General features: G+C 40.3%; 1 protein-coding gene across 5 annotated transcripts in view; it reads left to right on the top strand.

The window, feature by feature from the left end:
- IDE (insulin degrading enzyme) overlaps positions 1-27,285 on the top strand; it is a 149,303-nt gene that overhangs the window by 113,847 nt on the left and 8,171 nt on the right. For 4 of the 5 annotated variants that reach the window (XM_079793458.1, XM_079793459.1, XM_079793457.1 and 1 more), the window contains exons 11-21: positions 1,347-1,450; positions 5,136-5,238; positions 7,210-7,332; positions 9,071-9,153; positions 12,041-12,185; positions 14,639-14,749; positions 14,853-14,973; positions 18,258-18,349; positions 21,407-21,518; positions 24,859-25,026; positions 26,540-26,812. In XM_079793458.1, the coding sequence (XP_079649584.1) occupies positions 1,347-1,450; positions 5,136-5,238; positions 7,210-7,332; positions 9,071-9,153; positions 12,041-12,185; positions 14,639-14,749; positions 14,853-14,973; positions 18,258-18,349; positions 21,407-21,518; positions 24,859-25,026; positions 26,540-26,812 (1,435 nt within the window). Of the gene's footprint in view, positions 1-1,346; positions 1,451-5,135; positions 5,239-7,209; positions 7,333-9,070; positions 9,154-12,040; positions 12,186-12,680; positions 12,826-14,638; positions 14,750-14,852; positions 14,974-18,257; positions 18,350-21,406; positions 21,519-24,858; positions 25,027-26,539; positions 26,813-27,285 lie in introns of all 5 variants that reach the window. The other variant, XM_079793460.1, reaches the window with a different exon arrangement.

The raw sequence follows: 27,285 nt of genomic DNA, 5'->3' as shown, positions 1-27,285 counted from the left end.
TTTTCCAGCTTCAGTGATCTTTTGAAAACCAAATAGATTGTTTCACTCCTCTGGGTCAAGTTCTTCAGTGGTTTCTCATCAAGAGTTGGAATAAAATCCACAATTTTACCTTAGCCTTCAAGGTGATCTGGCCCCAGCCTATCTCTCTGACAATACTGCATACCCACCTTCCCCAACCTACCTTTCCCATTCCCATTCCCCTCCAGTGATACTATTTGCCTAATCTTCAAGCATTAAGTTCATTCTTCCATCTTACATTTGGTGTTTTCTCTACCTGGAACACTGATCTTTGCATGTCAGTGTTCTTTTTCTTTTCTTTCTTTTTAATGAAGCTGAACTGATAATGTTTTTATTTTTTGTCTTTTTAAAATATATTTTTATTTACTTTCTTTTTAAATCTATTTTTATTGATTTCAGAGAGGAAGGGAGAGGGAGAGAGAGATGGAAACATCAATGATGAGAAATAATCATTGATTAGCTACCTCCTGCATGCTCCCAACTGGGGATCAAGCCCACAACCCAGGCATGTGCCCTGGCCAGGAATTGAACTGTGACCTCCTGGTTCATAGGTTGACACTCAACCACTGAACTACGCTAACCAGGCTGTCAGTTTTCTTCTTATCCTTTGGGTCTCCTCAGAGAGACCTTTTCTGACCTCCCAGTGATGCCCCTACCCTTTTATAATTTTCCTCATAGCACTTATAAATGTAATGACAATATTTATTTATTGTCTGCCTCCTTCCCAGTTACAATATAAGCTCCTTTCAGAATAGGGACATCATATGTCTTGTCTACCCTTGTATGCACAGAAACGCCTAGAACAGAGTAGGTGTTCATTAAATACTTGTCGAATGAATGGATCAATCTGTGTCAGTATATTGGAAGTTGCTCTTACTGAAAAGTATCTTCTACCTTATTTTTCTTCTCTATAAGCCATTTTCCCCACAACAACTCTATAAATCTTTGATTTCTTTCAAAAAATTTGAATGGAAATTTTGTTCATAAAAATGTATTTACTTTATACTAAGAATCCTGTAGATGTCAGCATTTAACCATCAAATTTTCTTCCTTAACAAATACTCAGTTTTTAGGCAGAAATATTACATTTTTCCCTGGAAAAAAATTGTGATTTTGTTTCTGTAATATAAGTGTATTTGGGCATTAACTATAAAATCATGCGACAATATGAAACTGCTTAGAGTGTGGTAGAAAAGAGAAAAGATTGAGAAATTTTTCTAGTGGAGTAAAATTTAATGGAGGGGAAGTGAGGAGTATAAAATAATGTATTTCCTGTGTTAGATATCTGATTGCTTCTTATTTAGTCTTGTACTTTGTTTGTTTTAAAGTATTATCCCCTAGAAGAAGTGCTCACAGCTGAATATTTGCTGGAAGAATTTAGACCTGATTTAATAGAGATGGTTCTTGATAAACTCAGACCAGAAAATGTCCGGTGAGTTACTCTGCAGATTTTACTGTTACATACTACATTTTCAGTAATGATCAGAATATTAAAATGTGAAATTGTGACTAAAATGCTTTAAAACATGCCCTAACCGGTTTGGCTCAGTGGATAGAGTGTCGGCCTGCGGACTCAAGGGTCCCAGGTTCGATTCCAGTCAAGGGCATGTACCTTGGTTGCGGGCACATACCAGTGGGAGGTGTGCAGGATGCAGCTGATTGATGTTTCTCTATCATCGATGTTTCTAACTCTTTATCCCTATCCCTTCCTCTCTGTAAATAATCAATAAAATATATTAAAAAAAATAAATAAATAAAGTACTTTAAAACATTTTGTTAAGCATGATTACAAAGTAGAGAGAATAATGTACTGATATCTAACTTCAACAGTCAGTACATGGCCTGTCTTTTTATCTTTACCCTCTTCACTTATCATCCCTTCACTCTGAATATTTTGAGACAGTATCTCTAAAACATGAAGATTCTATCATGAATAAAATGTAATAATTGATCATCTTAACCTGACTTTATCCTAACTCAAATGCCCAAGGTATTAGCTCACCTATCTGATTTTATAAACAAATGAGGACACGATCTTTTTTTTTAAATGGAAGTGAGGATTACAATCTCAGAATTCTCTGACCAACCAGTGGTCAACCAGGAGATGAAAAGTTGGAAGAGCTCCTACAGTAGCAGAGGTATTACTGTTAGAGGAGGGTCAGCCCTAAAGGCATTATGAGCTACCACATGGTATTTCTCTTAAAATTGACTTTCACCTATATCTTTTTAAAGTCAAGTGATTTTTTGACAAATGCACCAACATAATTAAATTGGGAAAGGAGAGACTTTTCAACAAATGGTGCTTTTCCATTATCTGTCATCCATATGAAAAAAGATGAAACTTGACCTTTACTTTACTTTACAAATTAATTCACAAAAATTAATTTGAAAGATTATAGACCTAAGTATAAAAGCCAACCTATAAAACTTCTAGAAGAAAACAAAGGAAAATATATTTAAAACCTTGAAATAGGCAGTGATTTTTTTAGAACATAAGCAGTAACCATTAAAGAAAAAACATTGATAAATTAGACTTCATAGAGATAAAAACTTCTGCTCATAGCGTGATTTATGCATTTACTGACATGATTAAAATATAGTGAAGAAAAATACTCAGAACACATACTAAATCATTTAAGGCAAGTAAAACAGTTTAAATATATGTGTTTTCCTTGATGTAGCTATAAATTCTTTTTAAAAAAATATATTTTATTGATTTTTTACAGAGAGGAAGGGAGAGGGATAGAGAGTTAGAAACATTGATAAGAAACACCAATCAGCTGCCTCCTGCACACCCCCCACTGGGGATGTGCCCACAACCAAGGTACATGCTCTTGACTAGAATCGAACCTGGGACCCTTCAGTCCGTAGGCCGACGCTCTATCCACTGAGCCAAACCGGTTTTGGCAATTCTTTAAAAAATTAACCTAAGTCCTGCTGAATTTTATTATAGACCTTCTAAGAACAAAACCTATCAGCATAAAGAGGAAGAGCTTTAAACTTAATAACAGAACTTACCAGACAATTGTTAAGGTTCCTTATTTTAAAAAATTGATTTCAGAGAGGAAGGGAGAGGGAGAAAGAAATAGAAGCATCAATGATGAGAACAAACCATTCATTTATCAGCTGCCTTCTGCACACCCCACACTGGGGATTGAGCCCACAACCAGGAATCGAACTGTGACCTCCTGGTTCATAGGTCGATGCTCAATCACTGAGCCATGCCAGCCAGACTAGAGGGGAGCTTTGATTGCAAGTACTGGGCTTTCAGCTCTGTGGCCAACATTCAGAGGCTAGAACCATACTTCTGGGAGGTCAGGTGAGAACAAGCAGGAAGAGACATCAATCTAGTTATTTGAATTGGGACATAAGGGAGAAATAGAACCAAAAACAGACTGACTTCATGGCAAGCCATCCAAGCTATTGGGCTAGAACTCCTGTATCCACAAGATTCAGAGTAGGATTGGTCCCATCATAGGGTTGAGTTTGATGGTAGGAGCATAATGATCCCAACTTTGATAATTAAAAGGTAGCAGGTCAGAAATGTCCCTGATAATCCTTCACAGGACCAGGAGCTCCACTGGTACGGGGTTTCTTTTGCTCCTCTCCTTGTAATCTTTTGTTCACTTACCTCTTGACATCATTTTACCTCTAACTTTCCTCCCTGAGCTTTCCCCTCCCCTTCTGACTTCTAGGCTGTTTCTGCTATCTCATCAAAGAAAGCTTTTATTTATTTATTATTATACTAGGAGCCCGTTGCACGAAGTTTCGTGCAATAGACTTTTCCTTCACCTGGCTGCCGGCACCAGTTATCCGCCAGCAGCAGTTTTCCTCTGGCCACCCACCAATCAGAGCGCCTCCCACCAGCACGATCGGCCACCTCGAGAGGAACTCTGATCGGGAGGCGCTCCGATCGGGCGGGTGGCCAGAGGAAAACTGCTGCTGGCGGAAAACTGGTGCCAGCAGCCACGCAATCGGCCACCCCGAGTTCCGCCACCAGCGTCTTCCGCAGCGCCGGCCTAAGCAGCGCCGGCCTAAGCAGCGCCGGCCGTTTAAGCCGGTGGGAGGAGCGGGGGTCGGGGATTCGTGAGTCCCCGTCCCCCGCTCCTACCGTCAGCCAATCGGCCACCCTGAGTCTCGCCCCCGTGCCTCCAGCCGGCCCAATCGTGGGCGTAGCGGAGTGATGGTAATTAGCATATTACCATTTTATTAGGTATGATACTTTTTTTTTTTTAATCCTCACCCGAGGATATTTTTCCATTCATCTTTAGAGAGAGTGGAAGAGAGAGGGAAAGACAGAAAGAAATATCAATGTGAGAGAAACACATCGATTAGTTGCCTCCGGGTCGGGGAGGAGCCTGCAACCCAGGTATGTGTCCTTGATCGGAATCGAACCCAGGACTCTTTGGTCTGCAGATCAACGCTCTATCCATTAAGCCAAACTGGCTAGGGCCAAAGAAAGCTTTTAATAAGCCAGAAGATAGTTGCTTTTTAGTCTTGTCCCCTGCTCCCTTAGCAGCAGGAAGGCTATTGTATATGCTGTAGACATATTGGATGGTAGTCTCTGGCAGGGAAAAAAAAACACAGCACAAATTTAGCAACTAATAATAAAAGAGGATTTGGGGATCTTTGGATCTCTGGATGAGCCAATAGGTTTAGTTAGCCCCTTTTGTTAACTCCGGGCCTGAGCTGTTCCTGGAAAAAAGTAATTTGTTTTGTTTTTTTAAGGACTATTTTTCAGCTGACCTTGTTTCATTTTTTTCCTAGCCCCTGCTCTTTTTGTTGTTGTTGTTGTTGATAGTATTACACATATCTCCCATCCCCCTCCCCCAAGCCACTATTCTTTTAAAGTTTTAGTCAATAGCATACCCACAAAAACCTTTCCAGCAAATACTTTTTCCACTAAAAATTATGAGCTATAACCAAAGGATACAGAAACTGTGATCAGAAACTTCTGTCCTCTATACATTGCCTATTTCAGCAAAGCAAGCCTTATTGGATTTTCTGGGACTTAAAGGCCCAATACATTCTTGGATATTATTTACATTTTCATGAGTCAGGTTCTGAAATTTTATGTATACAACATGAGTTTATATGTTTTTTCCATCTATCTCTAGGGTTGCAATAGTTTCCAAATCTTTTGAAGGAAAAACAGATCGCACAGAAGAATGGTATGGAACCCAATACAAACAAGAAGCTATACCAGATGAAGTCATTAAGGTATGGCTAATGCATGTGTGAATAGGTCTGGTGTGTGAGGGACACAGAGGAACATGAGCTCCTCAGATCACCCAACTCACAGCCCAGGTTGTGGAGAGTGATGGCCCAGTGCTGTCTATAACCATCCTGAGAGGAATAAGCACGGAGATGGAGGGCTGCATCTTAGGCTTTGCTTGCAGAAATTGCACTGTGGCCCCCTCATGAGTCAAAGATCATTGGAGTCCAAAGTTCACAGAAAAGCAAACATACCAAGACAGACAGAGCGAGATAGGAACACAAGCGGGAGCAGCCTCTGGGCTTCATCCTGTCCTCACTTGAGGAGGTGCTGTACTTTAGGCCTCATAGTGCTTCACTGCTCTTCGTGTCAGCAGAGGGCAATTAAAACGGGTTTTGAAACATGTATGTTTAGGTAGTATGTTACCCCATTCATCAGTAGTCAAGATCCTGTGAGTCCCATCTACTTCTCTAATACTTTTTCTTTTTTAGTTCTCATTGGCTGTGTAGCTTTGAGATTGTGTCCTTTATTCATGGGATGACATCAGAAAGCCTTGCTCTGATTAAATTCTAGTTAAACTCAAGTATTGGACATTTCTTAAATATATCTGTGTAATGAAGATACAGAAAAAAGAGAAATAGTTTAAGAAAGAAAATCATTATGGGTAACTTCTGACATATTCACAGCTCAGAAGGAGATCACTGGAGCCCCATCTTGCTAACTTATGAGGAAAGCAGATATCCTATGAAATAGTGCTGGGTCTGAACCATCCTAAAATAGAGAACCCTTTTCACCAAATTCTGACCATGACAATCTTCCCTGAATAGGAATTTTTAAAAAACATACAAATTTCAGTGGTGAAATTGCTTGCTAAGTGTTTACCAGTTCCTATCATTCAGCCTTCTGGAGACTGAAGTTGCTACTTATAAATAATACAGCCAGCATCCCCACTATCCCAGTGCCAAAAGACACAAATGCAGGAACCAAAATAGAATTGCAAAGCCGGCCAGGCTGTGCTACGTCATCTGGAGACCACGTTATCGAACTCAGATTATTGGCCTTTTCTTTCTTTTTAAATATGAAAAGTCTTATAAATTAGAGTTCAGCGATCAGTGGCCTGTGCTCTGTCCCACTTAGCTTTTGGCCCTAGCCCATGTAACAGATCCAAGCTGCAGGTTGTGTCAGCCCTGTCCCACAATCCAGACTTAAAGTCTCAACTGTGTCCTTAACCTTGAGCTTGAATTACTGCTTCACTTGAAAGTTCACTTGGTCCTCTGGGAGAGGTGTGGGCCTGGTTTTAAGGAACTGAAGTGAACAAGCCCCGCCGTTTAGCCTTAGCTTTCAGGCTACCCATGCAAGTAGCTTAGTGTAGCTGAAATTTTAACTCTTATATTAGTAGCCTGTTACCTAGTAGTTGGGAATACCCTCTACAGATTATTTTTCATTCTTTAAAAAGCTGAAACAAACGTGGTCTTTATGTAGACCAGTTAGCCCAGGGGTGGGGAACGTCCAGCCCCAGGGCCGTATAAGACTCTGAAATCATTCGGCCTGGCCCTGCTATGACATTAGGAGTGAGCTAATTAAATGTCTGACCAAATGTAGCAGGCTAATTTTAAAGCTGATAATTTTGTATGGCTTGAGAATGACATTATAAATATTCAAATGGCCTTCGGCAGAAAAAAGGTTCTTCACCCCTGAATTAGCCTCTCAGTGTTCATCAATCTCAGGTAATATTATCCTTAGCCTTATTTGGTCATTTTGGAAATGTGTAAAGAGAAAAGATATGTAAGTATAAAACCTTGATTAGTACCAGAGAATCCAACTCAGATTTCATAAAAAGTCATCAATAGATCTTGGGAGTAGCCTCCTTATTATGGAAAAGAATGCTGTTTGACATTTATTCCCTTAATATTTGCCTGGATATTAGTAAGTAGAATGACTGTTTTAAATGCTTGTGTCTTTCATTATTCATCCAGAAATGGCAAAATGCTGACTTGAATGGGAAATTTAAACTTCCAACGAAGAATGAATTTATTCCTACGAATTTTGAGATTTTATCATTAGAAAAAGAAGCAACACCATACCCTTCTCTTATTAAGGTAACATGTTTGACTCAATGATTTAAAATTCAGGGGACAGACCTGTTCCATAGGAGGGCCTAGAGAGATGATTTCTTGTATTTGGTGCTATGTTGATTTTGAGGGCTCACATCCAAAGAGGTGACAGAAAAGTTACAGAGAGAATAATACAAGAAATATTAAAAGGCCAGAAATGTTAAAGCAAACAAACTATTAAACAACATCGAATCTGGGGAATTGTCTTTACAGAAAAAAATAGGTAAGTCTGGACTTAACCACAGGCTATTGAAAAATAGTGGCTTCTTTTTCATATTCACTGAAGATCCAATGAGGAAGTAGATTGACCTGCATCATGAAAGTTAGAATCTCTAAGTGTGGAAGATCCTGCCTTTGAAAGCAGCTCTCTTTTTGACTGAGTGGTATATGAAGTTCATGGAGCCAAGTGGGATGGGTGTTTGAGCCGTGGGTTTTCTTTTTATTTTCAGAATGTTCATGTTAATTCACACTTTGAGTAAAAATTGTATAGAAAAAGGATCAAATTATTACAGCACATTCTCTTTTTTAAACTGTAAAACTAACTTTTTCTAAACTCACCACCCTAGACATAAATCTTTCTTTTCTTTCTGTCTTTTTATTTTCTTTAAATGACCTAACATTCCATTAACTCAGTGAGATAAGAATTAGTGTTTAGGAATATGAATTTTAATTTAGCTGAAGCAATTACATTATTATTAAGACAACCATTTTTCTTTAAAAATTACATTTTAATGAGTTATAGTTACGTTATTGAAAGGCAAAACTTGTTTACCTCTCAAGTTTTAATTATGTGTTTTTTTAAATAGGCCTTTTCAGGGCAAACTGAGGAGAACATGAAACCATTTAAATCTCTTGTCAGTTTCAAGTGAACATCTAAGGCTATTTTTAATATAGCATGAATGAAGTAGAGAGTCAAAATAGTAGCTTATTTGTTCGTCCCTGGTCATGTTATTTTTGCTGGGTAACAAATTACTCAAGTTTAGCAGCTTAAAATCATAAATACTTATGTCTCGCAGTTTCTGGGGTCAGGAATCTGGAAGTGGCTTAATTGGGTAGTTCTGGCTCCAGGTCTCTCACAAGGTCATAGTCAAGCTGTTGTCTGGGGCTTCAGCCACCTGAAGACTCAACTGGAGCTGCAGGATTCAACCAGAGCTGAAGCTGAGTGGGTTTTGGCAGATCTTTGTTCTTCACCACATGGGCGTATCCATAAAGTTGCTTGATACAGCACCTGGTTTCCCCAAAGTGAGCGATCGGGATGGAAGCCATTTCTAATCTCGGAGATGTTATACCATCACTTCTGTCGTATTCTGTTGGTCAGACTGACAACTCTGGTTCAGTAGGCAGGGGTCCGTTGGTCCACCTTGGAGGCTGCCTGCCCCACACTCCTCAGAACTCCTTCTGTCTCCCGGGGTACAGAAAGACAGGGACAGGGCAGTAATTACTGGCTTCTCCGATCTGACTCTTCCTCCGCTGTGTCCTCGTCTTGTTAAACCAGGGAGATAAAAGGGGGATTTCTCTCTAATGCTGGAATCGCCAGTCCTTTCTTTTCACTTCCCTCCTGCTGACCCTCTGAGTACACTTCAAGGCCAGGCGACAGCAGCCTCTGCAGAACAGAACTCTCAGCTGTTAATGGCCTTTGTCCTCCTTTCTTGAAGGGTGATTTGATTGAACATTTTTGCCAAATGTGCCCATATTTCCATAACCAATTTTTTCTCCATCACAGGATACAGCTATGAGCAAACTCTGGTTCAAACAAGATGATAAGTTTTTCTTGCCGAAGGCTTGTCTCAACTTTGAATTTTTCAGGTATGTAAGATGAATCTAGCTATAATGCTTCTTCTAAAGATCAACAATTACTTTCTAAAAGTTTTCTTTGGTTCTTTGAAGACCCATGTCTAAAAATAAAAGGAATTAGGGTTACTTAGCCTAGACAAGAGAAGGCTGCTGCTGTGGCACAGTAGAAGAGCCAAGGTTGTTAACTCTTCCTTTCCATTGATGAATACACCCTTTAATGGAAATGATCTGTATTAGTTATTAGCAGGACCTTCCTAACCTTTAGGACTTCGGAATCTGGGGAGACTTATAGACTCACCCGGAAGTCTCATTAAAGAAAGATTAAGTAATTTGGGATGGATTTGGTTTCGTGTTCCTGGAACTTTTCTGGAAGAAGAGATAATAGTTACTAAATGATCTGGAGTCTCATCCATCCCATTAATTGTCTGGAACCCTCAGATACTGCTTTCTCTATTCCTGGCTTGGTTAGAAGCATACCTTGGAGATATTGCCGGTTGGGTTCCAGACCATCGCAATAAAACAAGTATCATAATAGAAAAAGTTGTAGTGTTTTTGCTGGTGGAGGAGCATCTTTCCTTTTTGTAAAAAACTCAACATCTGTGAAGCACGATAAAAATGATGTATGCCTGTACTTTCCCATTTGGCTTCAGAATACCTTTTGAGAAACCATTTGATATTTTTTTGCATATTCTAAACTATACAGCAATTCTTAGAATTAAAAATGTCTGCTTCCTATCAGTCCTCTCTGTGTGCTGGTCTCCCTAGAAGTACACACTATTAGGTTTCTTGTACATTCTGGTAGGAATTTTCTGTGTGTGTATATCTTTTTAATCTTTTCAGAAATAAGATTATATTATGCATACTTAGTTTTAGGTTTTAAAACTATGATCCATATTTAAGCACATAGCATCTGATTACAAAATAATGTTTTTCAAATTGAGAAATTAATCAGAATTTAAGCATTTCAGTTGAATCATGTTTGGTGTTTTTTTTTTGTTTTGTTTTTTTTTTGTATTTTATTTTCATGTTCTCTTTTAAAAGTTAGTTTAGGGCCCTCTCCAGTTCACCAACACAGCTGCTGTGGACACAGCCTTTAGGACACTCGCTGCAATGGCATTCTGAGCTTGCCATAGGGCTTTGAGCTCCCAGACTTGGCTTTTTCTAGCTTTTCACTCCCACCTGAGAAAGGTGCATAGGTGCCTGTGGGGCTGAGCCCTTTCATGGACTCTCTTTTGTTTTGATGACTTGGCTTTTGTGAATTGTGCCTTAAGTTTCTGCCTAAAATTGGTCATGAATAACACTTTAAAAAATTCAGTGACACGGCATTTACTTAGATTTTCCAGATGGAGGATGTTTGTAGAACTAGAATTTTTCCTTTGATTTTAATTCTCTAAGTGGCTAAGCATTGTACCCCTGTTTTTGCTTCATTAGTAGTTTTTGATAAAAATGTTGGCTTTGCTATCAGTGCATTAGTTATATTTGGTACTGTGCTAGAGCGAAAGTGAAATTTTCAGTTTGTTGCCAAATAAGCCAAGCGGGCACCTGCCTCAGGTCCTTTGCACTAGCTGTTTTCTCAGCCTGAAAGTTCTCCACTTTACCCAGATATTCCCAGGGCTTGCTCCTTTGCTTGCTTCAGGTCTGGGCCAAGATGGCACCTTATAACTATCTTAGCAATCTTCTTGTCCCACCCCACCATCCATCACTCCTGTTCCCCTCCCGTTTAATTTTCCTCCATAGGACCATCCACCTGATGTGTATCATATTTAAGTTTATTATTTGTCTCCTTCAACTGGACTATGAACTCTGAGGTCAGGAACTTTGCCTGATTTCTTCCTTCTTTCTTCACAGTAGCTAGCGAAGAGCCTAGCATTATAGTAAGCATGTAATAAATGTGTTCAATGAAGGAATCTATTGCTTCTCTTAAAGGTAAGCAGTGTCATACAGTCAAATGCATAAGTCATTTGACTTAAATTTGAATCCTAACTCTACTGCTTACCAGCCCAGGTGACATGAAGAAAATATGTTTCTTAATTGGGAAATGAAGTTTTAAAATAGGCGATCTCTGTAGTCCTACTTAGCTCACATGCTCTATAATTATTTCTTTTGTTGCTCTTACTTATTTATATATTTTTCTATTTTAGTTTTTTTCTTCTAGTTCTGGCTGCAGTTATATGGTAGAAATAATTATTTTATTCTAGCTTTATTGGTTTGTGGGAAACTCAGAGATAAGCAAACGTTTTCACAGATCTCAGTTTTTCTCTCTTTTTTTAAAGAAGATGTTTTTATTGATTTTAAAGGGAGAGCGGGGGGAGAGAAAAACATCAACCTGTTGCTACTTGCATGCACCCTGCTAGGGATTGAGCCTAAAACCCTGGGCATATGCCCTGACTGGGAATTGAACTGTGACTCTTGGTGCTTGGGATGACACTCAATCCACTGAGCCACACCAGCCAGAGCACAGTTTTTCTATTTGAAGTTCATATAATTGTAGCACCCTAACTTCTCAATCTTATAGTCCTGTCCACCAAGGTATGGCTTGCTTTTAGAAGGAGAAAGGGACATGCCAGTGCTGAATCAGATATTTCAACCATGCCTCCTATTAGCCTGAGTGTAGTTTTTGGCTGGTTCAGCTCCTTCTAACTTGTCAATTCTGTCACACCATCTGTGGTAAGCATTTCCTCTCCCTCTTCGCCTCCACCAGCACACATGGCATGTTTCAGACTTCTTTTTTAGACTTTGTGTTTTTCCTCATGAGAAGAAGAGACAGACTCAAGAATTCAAACCCTATCTTCAGGAAAGTATATGAATCAGTATTCACTTTCTTGATCCATCTCGAAAGGCCACATGTCACATTGGGAAGTAATAAATCAGCTATTTTACTGTCAACATTTTCTTCCAGCCCATTTGCTTATGTGGACCCCTTGCACTGTAACATGGCCTATTTGTACCTTGAGCTCCTCAAAGACTCACTCAACGAGTATGCATATGCAGCAGAGCTAGCAGGCTTGAGCTATGACCTCCAAAATACCATCTATGGGATGTATGTAAGTACCCACGTCTTAGAGCCTTCCACTCATCAACATTTTTTTTGCATTGATTTGATGGAAGCATTTTTGATTGAGGGTATGAGTTTAATTTCTTTTTTTTTATCTTTATGGCTAATCATATTTTCTCATTTAATTTTTAAGTTAGTTCTTATTTTAAGTATTCAGCAATTTACCATTCATATTATACCAATTTTCCTTGATTTCTTTATTTTTTTCTTTTAACATCTTTCATCAGATTGTCATATTTTTCTCCTCAAACAAAATTGGACCCTGATTTAGGTTTAGCTCTTACCCATTCTATATCTGAAGTCTTGGTCTTTGACAACAGAGAATGACGTCTTGCTGCCATTGTAAAACATAAGGTTGGCCTGTACTATTTCCCTAGCCATTCAGATCATGAGGCTGCATATCCATACTCTTCGGTCATGTTTCTTCATTACCATGTCACTGCTTGAGGTATCAAAGCATTTCTTTTGTTTTTCTTTTTGTTAGTCGCTACATTTATGCTGATCCTCTCCATTGCAACATGACATACCTGTTTATCAGGTTATTGAAGGATGATTTAAAAGAGTATACATATGCAGCACGCCTCTCAGGTTTGAGCTATGGCATTGCATCAGGAATGAATGCAATACTTGTAAGTAAAATGGAAACCAAAGAAAAGGCACCACAGCATTTAAGCATTGTGTTGAGCGTGAGAAAACTATTAACTTCTGCATTTTTAAACAAGAAGATTGGTGGTTTTTTCCTTGCACCCTTTTAATGATTGAAGAACTCAGATTAGTCTTAGCTACACTAATGAATGATTTAGTAGAGTTTAGTGCATCTTGTGAACATGTATGTGTGCTACATTCACTTGCATGTTCCTCTGCTTCAAATGCTTAACATATTAATTCTGAAAGCCATGTTTTTCTTTTCATGTGTTTGGGTATATTAACATCTGTAAGTGCAAGATGTCCATAGCTATTGTGGTGCTTGAATTTTATTGATATATAAGCATCCTTTATTTCTGCTGACAATAGTAAAAATCCCTGTGTTTAGATACTTGTGGCATTTTCATTTCACCTTTTTTGTAGCATGCTTCATTAACTATTTTTAAGTGTGTTTCAAAATAATCATTGTTAAATGCACTCTAAGAAATAACTAGATCCTTTCTTGACACTGTTTGTGATATATTTCCAAACTTATATCTCATTTCCAAATTAACATCCCTTTATGGCACACATTCATCTTCACTTTTCTTGAAAATATATGTTTTAGTAACAACTAAAATGAGAGCATGTGCTGTGTACTTCTCTTTATAAGTTCTTATACAAAAGATTTTAGGGTTTTAAATTTTTATTTATTTTGCAGCAACTTTTTTTTCTTCACACAAATAAATTTTCTGGTAACTTTTGTTTAATGTATAATTATGTATACAGTGTAACCATTCTTAGAGTCCAGGGAAATTTGAAGGTCAGAGATCAAAATAAACTCCAAATAGAAAAGTAATAATCCGTTGTTTACTTTTGACTATTGAGTTTTAGTAGCACATTACCATTCATATAAAAAATTTGTTGTTGGTGACAAATGGGCTTTCGGCTAATTGTCAGTCTGGTTCCCACAGCTGAAGGTGTGCGGCCATGTGTGTGCTTTCCATGGCCGCACACCTTCACTTCTGCTGAGGTTTTTGCCTATCATTTTTCATGAGGTAGATAACCTCTACTGCAGTAGGTGCCACATTGTGCAAATATAATAATAGGAAATATGATAATAGGCACCCCCCACTTTTCAAAATGTTATGCTTTACTTGTCCCAAGGCAAAAATCCAGTGTATCCTCACTACACATGTTTTGCCATTAGCTTTTGACACATAAGCAGAACTCATCCAGCAAGCAAGTGGTGAGACATATGGATCTTTATTAGATCACACTGAATGAGAAAAGTGCCAAAATGCCACATAATAAAAAATTGGGGACTGCCTGATTTCTCCAAATAGTTTTTAAAAAATATTTAAATATAAACAAGATGGGGACAGATCCAATAGTTTGTAGATAACACTCCCCTATGATTTTTCTTACCACACCTGTAAAACCCTTAAGCCAACCATTCCTTGGACATTTTTTGAAGATTAAACTTAACATACATTCTATAATTAATTTAGACTTCACGAGAACTTGAATTTTGATGATATGGTGTATGCTGCCACAGTTGGGCATCAGATGAGTTTTCCTACTGTTGGTTTTGTTTAAGAAAAGCAAAATCATGCTTTTAGTTATTAGTAAATACTGATAATTAATGTTATCTTCCTAAGTGTTAAACTATATTTATGGGAAGTTAAATTAATTGAGTTTCTTGTTTCACTTCTATTTTAAAGCACTTGGTTTGGGGATTTTCTGAATGTTTACAAATCAAGCTTAAGATATTTTATGATATTTTTAGACTTTTAATACCCTAAACTCTTTCTCTAGCTCTCGGTGAAAGGTTACAATGACAAGCAGCCAATTTTGCTAAAGAAGATTATTGAGAAAATGGCAACCTTTGAGATTGATGAAAAAAGATTTGAAATTATCAAAGAGGCAGTAAGTTTTCTGAACTTATTTTTATAATTTGTTGGTTTTTTTGTCCACGAAGTGATTTTTAAAGTACTTATAAAGTTAATGAACCCATGTCTTCATTCACTAGTACATGCGATCTCTTAACAATTTCCGAGCTGAACAGCCTCACCAGCACGCCATGTACTACCTCCGCCTCCTGATGACCGAGGTGGCCTGGACAAAAGATGAATTAAAAGAAGCCCTGGATGGTGAGACTCTGTTTCTACTTATAGCCTAATACTTCCCTCATTTTTTCCTAAAATAATTTTATTTTATCCTGACATCTAATGTTTATGCTTTCTAATAACTTAGAGTGCTCCTAAACCCAGATTTGCATACTTTTTTATGAAAACAGTGGTGACCTTTGAAGTGGCTTTGGTATTCAGGCAGTTTACCCACATTTGCTGTTTTCAACCTGGACCAACAGCAGTTAGTTAGAACTGTTCATAGATTTCTGCAGATGACGAGATATTTTGACCAAAGCACTTACCTTGTTAATGCTGTTTTCAGAAAAGGAGAAAAGGGCTACTAGGTTTGAAAGTCTTACCTGTAGGGAGTATGCAGGCATCTGTCAATCAGTTTAGTTCAGTTAAAGACTAGGAACTGTATTATAAGACTGAAGGGTCATCTTTTGTTTTTTTCTAAAATTTTAAGTCTAGTTTTCATAGGTTTGCTTGAAAGTTGTAAATTCTTTGAGGGTAGTAATTATGCCTTCCTTTTATCCTCTTTATTTAGTATCTCATATAATGTTATATGCTCCATGTGTGTCTAATGAATACCTAGTGAATGAAATGAAATTACTTTTACGGGTCCTTCATTGAAAAGAATGAAGACTGACATCACCCTTTATTATTTTATCTTTTTCATTTCTTGGTGTTACTTTACCAATTAATCTTTCTTCCTACATGCTCAGCCATAAGGAAAAAGAATGCTGTTGAATTTTTAATGAAAGTCCTTACTTCTTATGTAACACTGGGCTTTTGATGTCTTCAGTGACAAATTAGAGTATTGAAAAATCATTTTATTGGTTGACTCAGGCATTGGGTAGGTGTATAGATTATAAAATTCATTAACTAGAACAGATACATTATATATATATATATATATTTAGAACAGATACATTATATTTTTAAAATATATTTATTGATTTCCAAGAGGAAGGGAGAGGGAGAAAGAGACAGAAACATCAGTGATTAGAGCGTATCATTGATCAGCTGTCTCCTGCACACCCCACACTGTGATCGAGCCCACAACCCAGGCATGTGCCCTGACCTGGTTCATAAGTCGACGCTCAAGCACTGAGCCACATCAGCTGGGTATTTTTATATTTATATTTATATATCTTTTATTGTTGAAACAGGTACATTTTTTATCTAAATAGTTAATATGCCTTTTTTTTTTTTTTTTTTTTTTTTTTTGCAAAATAGTTAACATCCAGTTAATAGCAAGAATTTTGCCTTTTTAAAAAACAACAACCAGCCCTACCTGGTTTGGCTTAGTGGATAGAGCGCAGCCTGCAAACTGAAGGGGGTCCCAGGTTCGATTCCGGTTGGGGGCACATGCCTGGGTTGTGGGCTCAATCCCCGGTGGGGAGTGTGCAGGGGTCAGCTGATAGGTGATTCTCTCTCATCATTGATGTTTCTGTCTCCCTCTCCCTTCCTCTGAGAAATCAATAAAAATATATTTAAAAAATTAAACAAAACAATGAGATCCTTTAAAAAAAACACACAGTAACCACATAATTGATTTTAAATGCATTTTTCAAGAAACTGAACCTGCATTCAGAATGATCAAAAAGCAGAAGTTTTTTAGTTTCTGGGTCAGATGTTATGTGAATCTTAAACAGAATAAGCTCTAAAATACTAGTATCTCATAAGCATGTGAAACCTTCCTAAATTATATTTTATAAAGAGAAAGTCGGCACTTTTTTAGTTGAAATTCTTTAATGAGTAACCATTCTGTTCTGTTATATATATATTTATATAAGAATTCAGTAATGCCATGTGGCTTAATCTGGAGATAGCTCATGTGAGAGGCTGGCTCCCTTCTGACTCTTAAGTCGGTCAGCTATTCAGGTGATGGGATAGCAAGAACCTCAGAGTTCAGTGTGGTCCAACAGTATTTACAGACTACCTGCGATGCACCAGGTTGCTTGAGATTAAAAATAAAAAGGTCATTTATATTGGGTTTCTTTGATCGGGGAGCTCCAGTCTAGTGGCAAAGCATGAATGTAATCAGATCATTTCAGTAGAGGCAGAGAGAGTAGGCCTGCAGAGAGTGCTAAGGGGGTGAAGGGTCCTTCGGCAGTGCAATGGAGAAGGACGAGTGTGCACTTTGGAATTAGACCAAGGATCAGATGCCAGCTCTGCAACTTACTAGCTTGATGATTTTGGTCAGGAAACGTGTATTTTCTAAACTTCAGTTTTCTCATCTTTAAAATGGGGATAATAGCACACACTTTACAGTTTATAACATCTATAAGACGCCAGCCAATAGTAAGCGCTTGTTAATTCCTTTTCCATGTCTCTCTTTACATTTCAGTCACTAATTTTAGCATCCATTGTAGCAATTACTAATATGGTTCTAATGGAAAAGGAATCCTTATTGAAGAACTAAGTCAGTACATGTAGAAGGAAAGTGGGGAGTAGAAAACTCACTATTAGAATGCCATAATAATAATTGATACAGGCATTATACACCAATGGATGCTAAAATTAGTAGGTAAAAGTTTAGGAAAAACAGGATATTTGTATAGTTTCAAAGTATTTCCCCAAATAATTTTTTTATTAATTACAATGGGAAAAGTAAGCGTTGATGAGCAGATGGCTTTTCATAATTGCTTGTAGAGCCTACATGAGTTACTCAGTTATAACCAAAAGAATAAAATAGTGCACTCACAGCAATGACATCTGGAAGACACCACCCCAACCAAGTGATCAGTGTTAACTTCTCCAGTACTACAGTGAACAGCATCATGAACCCCCGGTGTGATGCTCTGAGAAAGGCATGGTACCTCTGTGGTATTCTTCCTAGTAAGACATAAGCTCAATTTAATAATGAGAAAACACCAGCCAAACCCAGATAAAGGTCATTCTATAAAATAACTGAACAATGCTCTTCAGAAGCATTAAGATCATTGAAGACAAGGAAAGACCAAGGAACTGTCACAGGTGGGAGGAAATAAGGACACATGACAACTAAATGCGAGGTGGGATTCAGGTTAGATGCTAGAACAGAAAAGAGAGATTAGTGAAAAAATTGAAATCCAAGTAAAGTCTGTATTTTAGTTAATAGTATTGTGCTAGTGTTAATTTCTTAGTTTTGACATTGTACTGTGGTTATGAAAAATGTTAACATTAGGAAAAACTGGGTGAAGGGCATACAGGAACTCTCTCTACTATTTTTGAATTCTGAACTCTTGTATAAGTCTTGAGTTGACTTTTTTTAAAAAAACACCTCATAAGTAGAGTCTGTATTTCTTACACCTTTACAGATGTCACCCTTCCTCGCCTTAAGGCCTTTATACCTCAGCTCCTGTCACGGCTGCACATTGAAGCCCTTCTCCATGGAAACATAACAAAGCAGGTGGGTGGTTAAAGTTTTAGCAATCTTTCATGAATCAGTGCAAGAGATTCTTTACCCTAGTCTGTCTAAAGCTGTTCACCACCACAGTGTGATTATAATAGCACATCTGTGTTCACTCAACCCTCTCTGCTCTATGGAGGAAGGAAGGAGGCATGGGGGAGCAGAATGATAGAAGATTGTGGTTAACTGTGGACCTACTGTCATGGCTGTGCGTCTGCTGTTGCCTGCCTTGTGCAATCACAGAAGGAAGTGGCGAAAATTATCCTCATTCTGTGTAAGACAGCAGGACTATGTAGAGCAGGAGTGGGGAACGTCTGGCCTGTGGGCCGCATAAGGTCTGCAAAATCATTTGATCTGGCCCTGCCAAGGCATAGGGATGAGTTAATTAAATGTTTGACCAAATATAGCAGGCTAATTTTTAAGTTGATAATTTTCTATGGTCCGCGAAGGATCTTAGAAATATCCAAATAGCCTTTGCAGAAAAAGGTTCCCCACCCCTGGTGTAGTGACTAGGAGCACATGGTGTGGAATTCGAAGCCTGGATTCGAATCCTAACTGTGTCACATACTAGATATGCAATCTTCTGAAAAGATCTTGACCTGTCTGTGCTCAGTTTTCCTATTTGTAAAATTAAAATTTTAGGATTAAATTAAATAGTAAAGGCCAAGTTTAGCACATGGATAGCACTTTGGAATTCCTGTGGCAATCTGTCTTAAGAGCCCACCCTCTCTACCACTCTGCTGTATACTGTCTCCAAAACAGTGGCAGAGACAGGGTTCTTAGCAAGGTCAGTTTTATTAAAAAATAAAACCTTGGCCGAAACCGTTTTGGCTCAGTGGATAGAGCGTCGGCCTGTGGACTGAAGGGTCCCGGGTTCGATTCCGGTCAAGGGCACGTACGTGGGTTGCAGGCACATCCCCAGTGGGGGGCGTGCAGGAGGCAGCTGATCGATGTTTCTCTCTCATCGATGTTTCTGGCTCTCTATTCCCTCTCCCTTCCTCTCTGTAAAAAATCAATAAAATATATTTTAAAAAATAATAAAATAAAAAAAATAAATAAAACCTTATGCTCAGCTCCTTTGCTTTGCTGTAACCCCAGCTGTCATTCACTCAGGATGACTAGCTTTCCATCACCAGTACCTCTCCAGCTTTAGCAATGCCTTTCCCAGCATCAGGATGGTCTGGATCTCTGTTTCTCTTCACTACTACCATAGTGACTATTGCAAATTGACAAATTCAATTTTCACCCATTTGAGTAGGATCAAATGTATTTAAGATTTAAAAACCCATTTTTTTATGGTAAACTAGGCTGGTTTATTTCACAGGCATATTTTCATATTGCTTGGGCTATTATTCAATACTAGAGGCCCGGTGCACGAAATTCGTGCACGGGGGCGGGGGGTAGGCAGCAGGGAGTGTGTCCCTCAGCCTGGCCTGCACCCTCTCCAATCTGGGACCCCTCATGAGATAACCAGCAGTTGGACATCCCTCTCACAATTCAGAACTGCTGGCTCCTAACCGCTCACCTGCCTGCCTGATTGCCCCTAACTGCTTCTGCCTACCAGCCTGATTGTCCCTAACTGCTCCCCTGCTGGCTTGATTGCCCCTAACTACCTCTGCCTCGGCCCACACCTGGTACCCAGGATTCCCTCCTCCAGCTGACCACAGGCACCCAGGATCCGGGCTTCTCTCCCTCTGGTCAGCCATAGGCGCCCAGGCTGGCTGCAGCCTTAGGGGATGGTGGACAGGGGGCTTCGCCTGTGCTGCAGCTGCAAGTGCTGGCGCCCAGGACTGCAGGGTGGGCGGCTTCTTTATCTCCCAGGCCACAGCCAGCCACAGGTGCTGGTGCCCGGGACTGCAGGGTGGGCGGCTTCTCCATCTCCCGGGCTGCAGCCAGCCACAGGTACTGGTGCCCAGGACCGCAGGGTGGGCGGCTTCTCCATCTCCCGGGCTGCAGCCAGCCACAGGTACTGGTGCCCAGGACCGCAGGGTGGGCGGCTTCTCCATCTTCCGGGCTGCAGCCAGCCTCAGGTACTGGTGCCGGTTTCTCCATCTCTCCCAGGACGTGTGGCGGGTGGACATGGGGTGGGCAGCTTCTCCAGCTGGCTGTAGCCTGGGATCATAGGGCAAGTGGCTTCTTCATCTCCCAGATCGCATCCACCCTCAGGTACTGGCACCCGGTTTCTTGTCTCCCCCAGGACGTGGGGAGGGCGGCTTCTCCAGCTGGCTGCGGCTTGGGATCACGGGGCAGGCGGCTTCTTCATCTCCCAGGTCGCAGCCAGCCTCAGGCGCTGAGGCCCGCTTTCTCATTCTCCCCCAGGAGGTGGGGCAGGCGGACCTGAGGTTTCTGCTGCTGGCTGCAGCCTGGGATCACCGGGCAGGCGGCTTCTTCATCTCCCGGGCTGCAGCCAGCCTCAGGCACTGGCACCTGGTTTCTTGTCTCCCCCAGGACGTGGGGTGAACCGCTTCTCCAGCTGGCTGAGGCCTGAGATCACGGGGCAGGCAGCTTCTTGGTCTCTGTGGCTGCAGCCAGCCTCAGGTGCTGGGGCCTGGTTTCTCCGTCTCCCCAGGACGTGTTGGGCAGGCGGACCTGAGGCTTCTGAGGCTGGCTGCAGCCTGGGATCATGGGACGGCAGCTTCTTGGTCTCTGTGGCTGCAGCCAGCCTCAGGCGCTGGGGCCCAGTTTCTCCGTCTCCCCAGGACGTTGGGCAGGCGGACCTGAGGCTTCTGAGGCTGGCTGCAGCTTGGGATCATGGGGCAGGTGGCTTCTTGGTCTCTGTGGCTGCAGCCAGCCTCAGGCGCTGGCGCCTGACTTCTCCAACTCCCAGAGACCTGGAGAGGCTCGGGGGCGGGGCTGCCGCCATGTTTTCAGTTTAATTGCATACTCACTCAGATTGAATGGTGGGCGTGGCTGGGGCGTGGCTGGTGGGCGTGGCTTGTGAGTGTAGCGGAGTGATGATTTGCATACTATATTATTAGATAGATAGATACTGTATTTATTTTCACAGACAAGATACATTGGTGTTCTTGTAATTATTGTGACCTGTATTTTCCACAGGCTGCATTAGGAATTATGCAGATGGTTGAGGACACTCTTATTGAACATGCTCATACAAAACCTCTCCTTCCAAGTCAGCTGGTTCGGTACAGAGAAGTTCAGCTCCCTGACAGTAAGTTGAAATGTTATAGCTTTGGTAATGGGCAACTTTGACATAATATTGTGGGTAATTACAGGTAGACCAAATTCATTTGGATGATAATGTATTGTTTTATGGTAAAGAACTACAGGATCCTCTACTATTTATAGAGGTATGATTAATGATAGGTAATTCTGTCAGGAAATTCTCAGTAAGTGGGCCAAAGAGGTGAAATTGGAGGTAGGCCATTATTTTGAAGAGAATGATGGAATTGATGGATAATTGAATGTAGAGGAGTTAGGAAGTAAACATATCACAAAGCTAAAGAAATGTTGATCATGAATCATGAAATAAAATTTATAAAAACTAGAATTATAATATCTAATAGGAAGCCCATAGGTGTCTTTGGCAGAAATAGTTTTAGGAAAGCTATAGGTGCAGATAACAACATGTATTATTTCATGGATATTTTATGAGGAATTTTAACATAACGGATAATTAATATATCAGAGTTCCAGTGTCAAATTACTTTCGCATTAATAATGGTTTCTGTTGATATAAAAACTCATTAAGCATTATTTTCAATATTGTTCAAAATTGTCTAGTGGGACGTAATTTAGACCAGTAATGAAAAGCATTGTTTGTTTTTTTTTTTTAGCTAGACTCGATTATTGGCTGTTCCCCATGCATGTATGGTCTATGCCTTTTCCCCCGGCTATTTTATCCTCCTGAAATGTTGCTCTCTCCCTCACCCACCCCTCCTTTTCCTCATAGAACTACGTCTACACCCTATTCATCCTTCCAAACACATGTTAAAAGCCCCCTAACACATGTTATAAGTCCACCAAACTTTTTCTAAAGCTCCCAGTTAGAGTGATCACTTCCTCGACCTCCCAGCACAGGCTTTCTGAACCTTTCCTTATTGAAGCTGCTCAGCCTTCTCTTGCATTGGGATTGAAGTGCATCTCCGTGTCCTTTGTTAGCTTATACATTTCTTAAGACCAGGGTCTGTGTCTGCCTCATTTGAGCAGCTACAAAAGCAGCTTGAACATAGTATCGCCTCAGGATGTCATGGTTGAATGTGCAAGGATACCCTGAGCACAGCTCTGCAGTTCCGCATGACCAGTCCTCACAGACCTGGTAATGGTTCATCTCAGACTAATGCTACCTTGTTCCTCAGTCATTGCAAAGTGATGCAGGCCTAGAAACAAAATTTCAAAGGGAAATCTACTTTTCACACCTCTTTGTATTACACCTCCTGCCTTCTCTAGCTTCTCCTAGGACCTATCTCTCTTGTCTCTCAAATGCCCTCACAGATTTCCCCATTCTCACAAATAACTCAGTTCATATCCCCTTCTCAAAATGCTAGGTGTTAGGAGACATTCTAATTTAGCCAGCTGATCAGTAATGAATATCTTTTTAAAATATATATATTTTATTGATTTTTTACAGAGAGGAAGGGAGAGGGATAGAGAGTTAGAAACATGGATGAGAGAAAAACATCGATCAGCTGCCTCCTGCACACCTCCCACTGGGGATGTGCCCCCAACCAAGGCACATGCCCTTGACCAGAATTGAACCTGGGACCCTTCAGTCCCCAGGCCGACGCTCTATCCACTGAGCCAAACCAGTTAGGACAGTAATGAATATCTTAAGTAGTCCTTCACTAACTCTCCATGGGACAGTACTAACAGTTTAAAAAGAAATAATTCAGGCATTGTGAAGAAGGAGACATTTGGGGATGAGTATGAAAAGGCTGGAAGTGTGTGTGGGAAGGTAGATTACAGCCTGTGCTGCCGGGATAAGTTTGTTAGTCCAAGTTGGACCTGGTCAGAAAAGGGAAATAGGTGAAATGCAAGTCCAGGCTGCTCTGCCGCCCTTTACTGCTGATGTCTAAATTAGCTGCTAGAAGAGTGAGCAACCCTGTCATTACTGTGTCTGAGAAATCTTAAATTTTGAGTCATACAGTACTAAATACTAAGCACTATATATTTGCTTCTTCACATTATTGCTCTTGAAATAAAGTTATCAGATCATAAAGCATAATTGTCTATTCATAATTTTGATGAAATGTTGATCAGTGTACTTGAGTTTTAGTCCTAGCTGTCCATCATTGGACTTTGTGTCCTTGGACAAGTTGCCCCCTTCTCAGGGTCTCAGTTTTCTCCTCTCTACAGTGAGATGTCAGGCATTGTACACATTGGTGTAAATCTGGGAAGTGACCTTTAGTGTGGGTGTGGGAATAAAAGTTAAGTAGAAACTCAAGATAATAAAGGCACAACTAGTAATTAACTTTTTTTGTATGGTTATTAACCCTTTGCACTCGCTTGCTTTTTTCTCGATTCCTTTATTCTACTCGGGATTTAATTTTTTAAATACCCCAGATTTTACAAAGCGCGGCAGTAGAATAAAAAACTGGAGTTTCTTTTCATACAAACTTATTTATTTGGATTTTTTTATATTTCAAATTATTGATACATTCAAAGAGTAATTTTAATCTCTATAATTTTTCATGGTGTGATATTTTTTGAAACATTCACCCACATGAAGACCTGGTTTACATTCACATGTTTCGCAAATATAAATCGTCTCTCTTCTTCCTCCTTTGATTTTTCTGTTAGAACAAACAACACAGTCTTTGTGTTTTTTGTTAGGGTGAGGTGTGATTATATGGAGCTTTCCATCTAAACGTTGCTCTAAGTTAGTGGATAATAATCTACCCCTGGAAGTTAGTGTACTGGTCTAACCTTTTTCACGTGACTGATGTGTCTTAGAAACAAATAGCCTTTGAAGATGCCATTGGTGAAGCTTAGGTGGTGGCATCAGTTGAGACGGCATTTACATTTTACTTGTCCTTTCATGCTAATGAAAACAAGAAAAGATACTGGAAAAATAGACAAAAATCCCCCTTCCCCCCGCGGTGAAACTACGTGTCAAGTGTGGCTCGACATACGAGCTGCTACTGATGCTAACCGTGTCGAGTCACACTCGACATCCAAGTACAAAAGGTTAAAACATAGATGTTATTTCTATTGAGGTTTTTACATGTATTAGCTAGTTCTAATCTAGTACATACACTACATTGTTCATTTTATTAACTATGGATCTTATTTAGCATTAATACTTAGTCATAAAATACTTAGTCTTTTATAAGTTCTTTGCCCTTTAAATTCAGTGCATGTTTAATGGTGGCCCACCACATACAAATCACTGTAATAGGATTCCCAGAGTTGAGTTTCACATTCTAATAAATTAATTGCAGTTTGGAATTGCCAAAAAAACACACATCAAATTGAACAACTTTTCAAAGCCAAACAAAACACTAACCTTCCTGAGCCCTAAATAAGTGTTTGGATGTGTTGTTCTCTTCCAGAAGGGTGGTTTGTTTACCAGCAGAGGAATGAAGTTCACAATAACTGTGGCATCGAGATCTACTACCAGACAGACATGCAGAGCACCTCGGAGAACATGTTCCTGGAGCTCTTCTGTCAGATCATCTCCGAGCCCTGCTTCAACACCCTGCGCACCAAGGAGCAGCTGGGTAAGAGGTGGTGGTGGGGGGGGGGGGGGGGCGAGCAGCGGGTGTCCTAGACCTTGAGGAGCAACCTTTGTCCTCAGGAAAAATTCTATGTTGCTTCAGGCGTGCTCTATTCAGAAAGACTTGTGAAACCGGTTTATGGGGGATCTACTTCTAAAAGATAAGCAATTAATAGCTTACAGACACAAAAGCAGTTCGTAAGGAGATGACACTGTGTTTACATTACATACATGTCAATAAAGAGGAAATGTGGGTGGAGGAGAGAGGATGCTAAGGGCAGGCTGTTACGGGTGGCAAGGTGGGAAGCAGGCCATCCAGAGAAGCTTAGGCTCACTAACTGGCTTCTCTGAGGGTGCAGGTTTTTTCTCTTATTCATCCTGGGACACAAAGAAGGTACTCAGTGTTTGTTAAGGAACTGTTTCAGGCAGAGATTTAAGCACTATTTAAAGTCTTGGAGATCTTAGCAGGTTGATTAATGAGAGGGGGAAAATGAAGCTCCAGTAATACTGGGAAGAACCAGTGAAAAAGGATTTGGGGGAGTCTCTCCAAGTACTAATTTTTTTTTCAACAACCATCATGGCAGATGCTGGACCATGGCCATAGCTGTTATGGCTGGACTTTCCCTTCAAGGAGCTCACAATCTAATCAGGAAGGCAGACCTGTAAAGGGATAATAAGAATTATAGTACAGTATGGTTTAAACTCTGAAGGCTCTACTGAAGAGCGTTTCAGAAGTGTGGTCCAGGGCCGAGCAGCTGAAGGAGGCACATCATAAGTTTAGTTTAGTAAAGATGTTGAGGGGAGGTAGTAGTGCATGGGCTCAATCTCTAGAGATTTCCAGTCTGTATGGGGTTGGTCTAGGAGTGGGTTATCTAACAGAAAATTCAATGGTGGAAGCAAGTTCACATCAGAAACTTGGATGTGAAAGGAAACAGTGCCAGGACAGTGGACAGGGATGGAATAACTTTAATATAGATTAAAGGGGAGTAACTAGCAGATAACTAGGAGTTGTGGGATGTTGAACTGAATGATGAATAGGGTTCTTTCTTTGTTTTATTTTTGTATTAAGAAGAAAGAGTTTATCACTACTTTTTTGACTATTCTTTAGAGAGTTCTTCTGTTTTGTCCTGAATATACTTTAATTATTCATATTTCTTTAGAGGTTAATAATATAGAACCCTAAAGTGGATTTTATTTGCTCTGACAGCATAATTTTTGAAAGATTAAAAGTCTGAGTCTCGCCCTAGCCGGCTTGACTCAGTGGATAGAGCATCAGCCTGTGGACTGAATGGTCCCAGGTTCGATTCCGGCCAAGGGCACATGTCTGGGTTGCGGGCTCGATCCCCAGTGGGGGGTGTGCAGGAGGCAGCCGATCAGTGATTCTCTCTCATCATTGATGTTTCTATCTATCTCTCCTTCTCCCTTCCTCTCTGAAATCAATAAAAAATATATATATATTTTTTAAAAGTCTGAGTCTCAAATGCCCAGGTCCTGACTGGCTGGTGTTTATGTTTCAGGTTATATCGTCTTCAGTGGTCCACGTCGAGCCAACGGCATACAGGGCTTACGATTCATCATCCAGTCGGAAAAGCCTCCTCACTACCTAGAAAGCAGAGTGGAAGCTTTCTTAGTCACCATGGAAAAGTCCATAGAGGACATGACAGATGAGGCCTTCCAAAAACACATTCAGGCGTTAGCAATTCGCCGACTAGACAAACCAAAGAAACTGTCTGCAGAGTGTGCTAAATACTGGGGGGAAATCATCTCCCAGCAATACAATTTTGACAGAGGTAAGGCAAAATGAGGACCCCAACATTCATGGCATGTACACGTAACTTTTAAGAACATTGAGGCCATTCGTTTTATAGGTGATGGTCTAGTACTGATTTGGGAGGGGGTGGGGGCACAGCACTTCTAAAAAACCATTCTCCTCCTATATAATAAAAGCCTAATATGCGAATCGACTGAACAGCAGAATGACCAGTGGAATGACTGGTCGCTATGATGAGCACTGACCACCAAGGGGCAGATGCTCAATGCAGGAGCTGCCCACAGGCCCCAGGCCAGCCAAGGCGGGTGCCGGCGGGGGGCCCCTGATCACCCGCCCGTTGCCCCACAGTTCTGCCCTGATCACTGGCCAGGCCTAGGGACCCTACCCATGCATGAATTTTGTGCACCAGGCCTCTAGTTTAACATAACTTTCCTATTGAAAACTTTATTTTTTTTTCCTTCTCTGAAGCTAGAGCTGGATCTACCTATATCT

The sequence above is a fragment of the Cnephaeus nilssonii genome, assembly GCF_951640355.1.
Source record: "Cnephaeus nilssonii genome assembly, chromosome: 16".
Lineage (NCBI taxonomy): Eukaryota > Metazoa > Chordata > Mammalia > Chiroptera > Vespertilionidae > Cnephaeus > Cnephaeus nilssonii.
This window is presented reverse-complemented; position numbering and strand designations above follow the sequence as displayed.